This window comes from Alligator sinensis, unplaced genomic scaffold, assembly GCF_000455745.1.
Source record: "Alligator sinensis unplaced genomic scaffold, ASM45574v1 scaffold314_1, whole genome shotgun sequence".
Classification (NCBI taxonomy): Eukaryota; Metazoa; Chordata; order Crocodylia; family Alligatoridae; genus Alligator; species Alligator sinensis.
This window is the reverse complement of record NW_005842703.1, coordinates 138394-145746: the sequence shown is the minus strand read 5'-3', so window position 1 is coordinate 145746 and position 7353 is coordinate 138394. Positions and strand designations below refer to the sequence as shown.

General features: G+C 44.8%; 1 protein-coding gene across 1 annotated transcript in view; it reads right to left on the bottom strand.

Moving 5' to 3' along the window:
- Positions 1-7353, bottom strand: part of LOC102384971 (cytosolic phospholipase A2 zeta-like) — a 38235-nt gene that overhangs the window by 9548 nt on the left and 21334 nt on the right. The window contains exons 11-13 of the mRNA XM_025216040.1: positions 6997-7132; positions 5653-5789; positions 2230-2452 (exon numbers count right to left, since the gene is read on the bottom strand). Coding sequence (XP_025071825.1) covers positions 2230-2452; positions 5653-5789; positions 6997-7132 — 496 coding nt within the window. The remainder of the gene's footprint in view (positions 1-2229; positions 2453-5652; positions 5790-6996; positions 7133-7353) is intronic.

Below are 7353 nucleotides of genomic sequence, written 5' to 3'. Positions count from 1 at the left end.
GAGGCTGGAGGAGGACATGGCAGAGGGAGTCTTTACATGGACAGCCCTGAAGAGCGAGCAGGAACGAAGGGGGGCCATGTAAACACTCCCTTAAATCCATCAATCATTCTTGATGGGCAATTACCTAGTATTAATATAAGTGCAGCAAAAGCATTTTAAATTTTAACTGTCTTTTGTTCAGAATTAAAGTGATAGCAATTTAGTTCATTTATACCACTATAAGGAACATGGAGACATACTAGCTACATTAAAATAGCTGATGCCCAGTCTCTAATGGCAACACCATAGCCTCTTTTGAAGTGACCAAAGTCATGCAATTTTAACTTTATGTTTTAGCATGCAGAAACTGAAATCACATGAGAAAACTGGGTGTCTCATTTTTCAGTCCTGAAACCAAGTTCTTAAGCATTGAGAGAGACCATCAAAAAAGTAAAACCAAACATAAAATACTAGGCATACACACTTCGCTGACCATAACACTGTGAGCCCCAGATCCTGGAATTCTAACCTTATCTGCCCCTTACTCAGCATTCACCCTGGGATCATATACATAACATCTTTGTGTAAAAAGCTTCCCCACCTGCAGAGTGGAATAAAAGTTCCCTGTTTCTGCAGTGTTGTGAAGATCAGCTAGCTCAGGGGTTGGCCACCTGCAACCTGTAGAGAGATTTTATCCAGCCTGAGAATCTGAGGCATGGTAGGGGAACTAGGGATGGCACCAGCCCACCTTAGGACCAAGCTACATTAATTTAGTCCACTGTTGCTAAAAAGTTGCTGATCTGAATGCTAGCTAATGGTTTGGAAGCATTTTGAAAATATAAACTGGTCTGCATATATTGTATGACTGGCCTGTGGTTTTAATCACTATTAAATGTTTCTTTTCTCCTGCAAAATGTATTTAATCTCTGAGAAAATTCTAAGCAATTTTTCACAGAGATAAGTAGTAAGCTGGCCCAGGCTTTAGAGAAGCGATGGCCTTGTTACACATTACAGTCTGAGCTTCTCAAATGTTGAGCAGTGTTAGTGTTAGCTTGAGTTTGGAGCAGTCACACCTTAAGGCTATAAATTTTCTCCGACTGTCCCCCACCTGCACATCTGTGAGTTGCCACTACAAGGAGGGTTAATCAGGATGGGTTTCTATCCCTGCTCCAGGGTGGGGTATATGAGAGATGGGTTGAGGGGGAGGACAGGAACATAAAGATGGCAAGTGAAGAGTTAATGGAATGGGGGTGAGTAATGAAATGGGAAGAGGAAAGGAAATGGGGGTGCTGGAAGGGTGGTGAAATGAAATCAGCCAGCCAATGAAGAATAAGACAAAAATAAGTAAAAGAAAAAACATTTTTAAAGAAATAAAGAGGAAATAAATTAAAGAAGGTCTCATGTTTTACTAAACTGGGATTCTGGCTTAGGGTGCAGGGCACTGATCGTGCTTCCCAGGGTGGCTGGGAGATGAGAGTAGTGAGGAAAGGTCCTTTGTGGGGGGAGCAACTGCCCCTGCCCCAAGAAGGAAAATAGCTGAGATAACTGATCTTCACAACCCGGAAGAGACAGAGTACCTTTACCCCACTTTGCAGGTGGCAAAGCTTTTTTTTACACAAAGATGTTATACATACAGACCCAGGGCAAATGCTGCCCCATCCCCAGTTCATAGGGACCCAGTCCAGCCCCCTACCTTGCTCTCCCAGCACCTCCCCTAGACCCTATTCCTGGGCCCATCTGTGCCCCACAACCTAGCTAGCTGGTATGTGCTCTGCAAGCTGTTTGCATGGGGGTGTATCTCTAGGGGTGGGAAGGTCACATCCCTGTAGAGCAGGAGGGAGACTTGGTTTATGCTGGAACCCCACCCCCCCACCCCAAGCGGTAAAATTCAGAGGGCAGAAAATTTGTCCACACAACAGGCAGGTGGGGAGGAGACACTTGCATCCTGGGATGCTGGAGGACTGCAACTTGTGCAGCTCATCTGTGGGGAGTGGCCACACATTAATGGAACACAAACAGGATAACGTGGATCAGAGATAAACCTGCCCTGGAGTCATATGACTAAGCCACCTAAAGTGTGCTCGAAACTAGTTTCAGGTGTTAGTGTGTAGACAGTCCTGGGGTTAAAAGCTCCAAGAGTTGCCTAAAATTAATGTGTAACAAGACCCCAAGTTTGAAGTTACTGTACTCTTCCCTGAGGATGAGTTTAATAAAGGGAATGAACCATTCATAATTTGGGACTCCTATTACCTTCTGGTGTAAGAAGTATTCAATGATGAGACCCCACAAGTCCGTAAGGGTGACCTTCCACCCTTCTTTCTCCAGCAAGAATAGCTGATGGAAGTAATATGCCAGGCGCTCAGCAGAAAACGCTCCCACTTTGCTGCTGGTCACAAGTTGTCGAGCAATTCCAATTGCCTCCTGGAGGTCCTTGTGGGACCAGTAAGGATCTGCGTAGAGTTTAGACAAACACCTAGAACAATATCCACCAGGGTTTTCAGTTAAGAAAAAAAAAATCAAACTAGTACACAAGATACCAAAATTCCTAAGGAAAGATTGTTATTCTCCTCCCATTGTGATTAGAATACAACCAAAATTAAAACACAGATTTTTTTTTTTTTTTATGTATATCCTTTGTTCATTTAAAATGCATAGCAAGTTACGTGGTGGAAGAAATTTGATTTTACAGAGTTTGGGCCTCAAAACTTTACATAGTTTTAAAACCTTAGTACCATACTCCTTTACATATCCTCAGACTTTCAGTGCCTCCCTAATTAACTATTACCATGCAGAAACGTTTCTAATGTATCCACCACCATTTGTATCTAACATCTGAGACTTTCTACATGTTCCCTTTACCTCCATCCTGAACATTCTCTGGATAGGTCTCTCTCTCTCTCTCTCTCTCTCTTTTTCTCCTCCCCCACCATCCCTTTTCCCTTCACCATCATTTCTGTTGTTTTTCTTAACAGTTTAACTCCTTTTTATCCACTAATTATAATATTACTCTGTACCTGGCAACCTTGATCTCACTAAAATCTAGTTCCTTAGTAAGATGAATGTCAGTGGCAAAAAAAACCTAGGCCTCAGATCTGGCCTATTCTAACTATAGTTGCAGTTTGGCAACTTCAGAAAAGAAAAGTGTCTATGAAAAGATTGTATGGATTAATGAAAAAAATGTTCATGTTAAAAAAAAAAGGAGGCAAAGATATGACTATTTTCTCACATCCCTGAAAAAAGGCAATCACCTTGTTTTTGGAAGATGGAATAAAGATCTTACCTTGAAAATACCAATATTTTCACAGGAGAACATAGGCAGCTGCAATAGGGAGGAAACAAAAACTTGTGGCTGTTCTGATAACCCTCTAGCTGCAGGGCCCAGCAGGGGTGTGTGCATGTGGGGGGGGGGGTACACACACACACACACACACACACACACACACACACACACACACAGTATATAAATGTACTGTGTATAAATGTAGGGAGGACCCGGGCAACTATAGGCCCGTTAGTCTTACTTCGATCCTGGGGAAGCTCTTTGAGAAGATTATCCAGGAGCACACATGGGAAGGACCAGCATTGGGGATGATGCTCAGGGGCAACCAGCATGGGTTCATTAGAGGCAGGTCCTGTCAGACCAACCTGAGAGGCCCGTCAGTCTTACCTCAATCCTGGGGAAACTCTTTGAGAAGATCATCAAGGAGCACATCTGTGATGGGCCAGCATTGGGGATGATGCTCAGGGGCAACCAGCATGGGTTCATTAGAGGCAGGTCCTGTCAGACCAACCTGATTGCCTTCTACGATCAGGTCACAATATCATGGGATGCAGGTGTCACGGTGGATGTAGTCTTTCTGGACTTCAGGAAGGTCTTCAACACTGTCTCCCACCCCATTCTCATTAAAAAACTAGGTGACTATGGTGTTGATGCCTACACAGCCAGATGGGTTGCAAATTGGCCGAGGGGCTGCACCCAGAGAGTGGTGGTGGACAGGTCATATTTGACCTGGAGAGATGCAGGCATTGTGGTTCCCCAGGGCTCGGTCCTCGGGCCTGCACTGTTCAATCTCTTTATTAGCAACTTGGATGACGGGGAGAAAAGCACCCTGTTCAAATTTCGCTGACAGCACCAAGATTTGGGCCAAGGTGGGCATGCTAGAAGGAAGGGACAGGATACAGCTGGACCTGGACAGGTTACACGGGTGGGCAAATGAGAATAGGATGGGATTCAATACTGACAAGTGCAGGGTACTGCACACGGGGAGGAAGAACCAGCAGCATATCTACAGGCTGGGGAACTCCTTACTCAAAAGCACAGTGGCAGAAAGACATCTTGGAGTTGTTATCAATTCCAAAATGAACATTGGCCGCCAATGTGAGGACATGGTCAGTAAGGCCAACCACAGATGCATCACAAGCAGGGCCAAGGAGGTGATCCTCCCCCTCTATGTGACACTGGTCAGGCCACAGTTGGAGTACTGCGTCCAGTTCTGGGCGCCGCACTTTAGGAGGGATGTGGCCAGCATCAAGAGGGTCCAGACGAGGGCCACTCGCATGATCCAGGGACAGCAGGGCAGACCCTGTGAGGAGAGGCTATGGGACCTGAACCTGCTCAGCCTTCACAAGAGAAGGCTGAGAGGGGACCTGGTGGCCATCTATAAACTTACCAGGGGGGACCAGCAGAGAATGGGAAAGACCCTGTTCACCCGAGCACCTCCCAGAGTAACAAGGAATAACGGCCATAAGTTGTTTGAGAGTAGGTTCAGGCTGGACATTAGAAGATACTACTTCACAGGGTGGCTAGGATCTGGAACCAACTTCTAAGGGAAGTGGTGCTGACTCCTACCTTGGGGGTCTTTAAGAAGACAATTACCTAGCTGGGGTCATATGAGCCCAGTATTCTTTCCTGCCCAGGGCAGGGGGTCGAACTTAAAGATCTACTTAGGTCCCTTCTGACCCTACATCTATGAACTATAACTATATCTATATCTATATCTATAGATATTTATAGCTATAGATATTATGCACACACACATATATGCACTATAAATTTTCATGTTTATGAAAGAGGTACTCAGAACAGTAGTAGAGCATCTATAAAAGCACTTAAGAAATTTAAAAATACATGAGCAAATATACAGACACTAAATAGCAGAGGCTGCTATTTAGCAGACAATAGCAGATATATTTATCATAAATCATCCATGTTAGTTCGTATAGTATTAATTCTAACACTGTCCTGACTGTCGTTATCAATGTAACGTATGCATTGGGTAATGTAATGCATTGTGTGCACTGAAAATGTGACTGTGTGACTGAAGGGGAGCAACTTTGTAGAGGCTTGTTGACTGATCATGGGCTACATGGACTAAAGGCTGGTTCTTGGGAACACCTCCAGAGGTGGGCAGGTGACCCTATGTGCTGAATGTATGTACCCCAGCAGTACTGACCCCTACCTGTTTACTTGCCCTCTGAGTGTATCTTGTCATAATATGGATGCCTATTTACCTGTATTTGTCCTTTCCCATTGGCCTGTTAGCCTGTGACCCTAACCCCTAGGATACTCAATATAAAGTAAATCCCTCATTGGCTGTAGTGACTGTGCCTGACACTGCAGGGGTTTGTTACATCAGGTCAAACTCCTATAGGAAAAATGTTCCATGTACATACCAAGTGGACCCTGAGATCCCACACAGATAGATTAGGATATCCAAGAGGTTAAGCTTCTGGAGACCCAACAGATTGCCGTAGAGTGCAGTCATGGCTCTCATCCCACCTCCTGACCCCACTACTGCCACCACCGGGACCTACAGGAAGAAAGAGACAAAAGAGTAGGGAAAAACATGATGGAATTATACCCACTAAATTACATTACATACAAGGGTCATTCAGTTTTAAGTTTCATTTTACAGATTTTCTCCGTCATATACAAAAATAAAAAGGAGGAAGCATGGAGATAAACTAACCTACCCAGGAAAGAGATCTGCTCCTATTAAAATACTCGCATGATCAAGGGACAGCAGGGCAGGTCCTATGAGGAAAGGTTACGGGACCTGAACCTGTTCAGCCTCCAGAAGAGAAGGCTGAGGGGGGATCTTGTGGCCTGCTATAAACTAGTAAGGGGTGGGTCAACAGGCACTGGGGGAGTCCCTGTTCCCCCGGGCGCCGCCAGGAGTGACCAGGAATAACGGTCACAAGCTGGCGGAGGGAAGGTTTAAGTTGGACATCAGGAGGCGCTACTTCACGGTCAGGGCGGCTAGGGTCTGGAACCAGCTTCCAAGTGATGTGGTCCAGGCTCCCACCCTGGGGGTTTTTAAGAAGAGATTAGATGACCATCTTGCTGGGGTCGTTTGACCCCCAGTACTCTTTCCTGCCATGGCAGGGGGTCAGACTAGATGATCTGCCCAGGTCCCTTCCGACCCTAGAAACTATGAAACTATGAAAAGACTGAGTCTACGTGCAAATCTTTAGCTACTTTAGCCTCTGGAGTGTTACGGTGGGAGGCACTATGGCAGAGTGGCTGCCTTGCTACAGAGTCAAAGTTTGAGCTTCACTCTGGACTTGCACTATCTCAGTCAACCAATTTGTGAATCGTTACATGGTTATTCATGCAAGACACATTGCTCCCTTGTATGCTGTGGGTTTAAGAAGCTAGTATACCTTAAACAAGCCACCCTAATGGGCTGCTAGGTTTCATGGACCTTTGACGTTTTTCCCCACTCCCCTAAATTTTATTCAGGAGTTTGAAGACAAGCTACTATTTAGGGCAGAAAACAGACAGTTAACAGCTCAAACATCTTTGTTTCTCACTGAGACTCTTCTCTGTGTTATATACCCCTGATTGGTTCCTGTCAGCCCAGCTGTAACTATGGTATGTTCTGCATAATGCGTTACTATTTCTCTATCTGCAACTCAAAATCTGTTACTACTACTTCGAGGTTCACTGAAAGCATAGTACTACTCTTTCCCCTGATTATAGGCTTGTCTGATAGCTCTAAAAGGGGAGTTTCCTACCTCATTTTTCCTAGGTTTCTTTGGCAAACCTAGAAGCCTCCTTAGTGTAAAAGAAGCTCTTTCCTTCCTTCTGTCCAAAAAATCTCGTTCTCCTTTAGCAAGGTCAAAACTGAGGCGCACATCAAGTTCCTGCAAGCTACCCCCAAACACAGAGGTGGAAAGGGAACAGCAAAAAAGAGAAATGAATTTTATGCAAGATTGGATGCCTGAGACCTCAGTAGTTAAGATCAGTTTAGAAGAGCCTGCATGCCAGGCTAACTCTTAATGAACTGCTGAATTGTGCACTTGTTTATGCTTTGATTAGCACTGCCTGTTTAAAAAAATAAAAATAAAAAAGCTATTACAATAAGAAAAGCC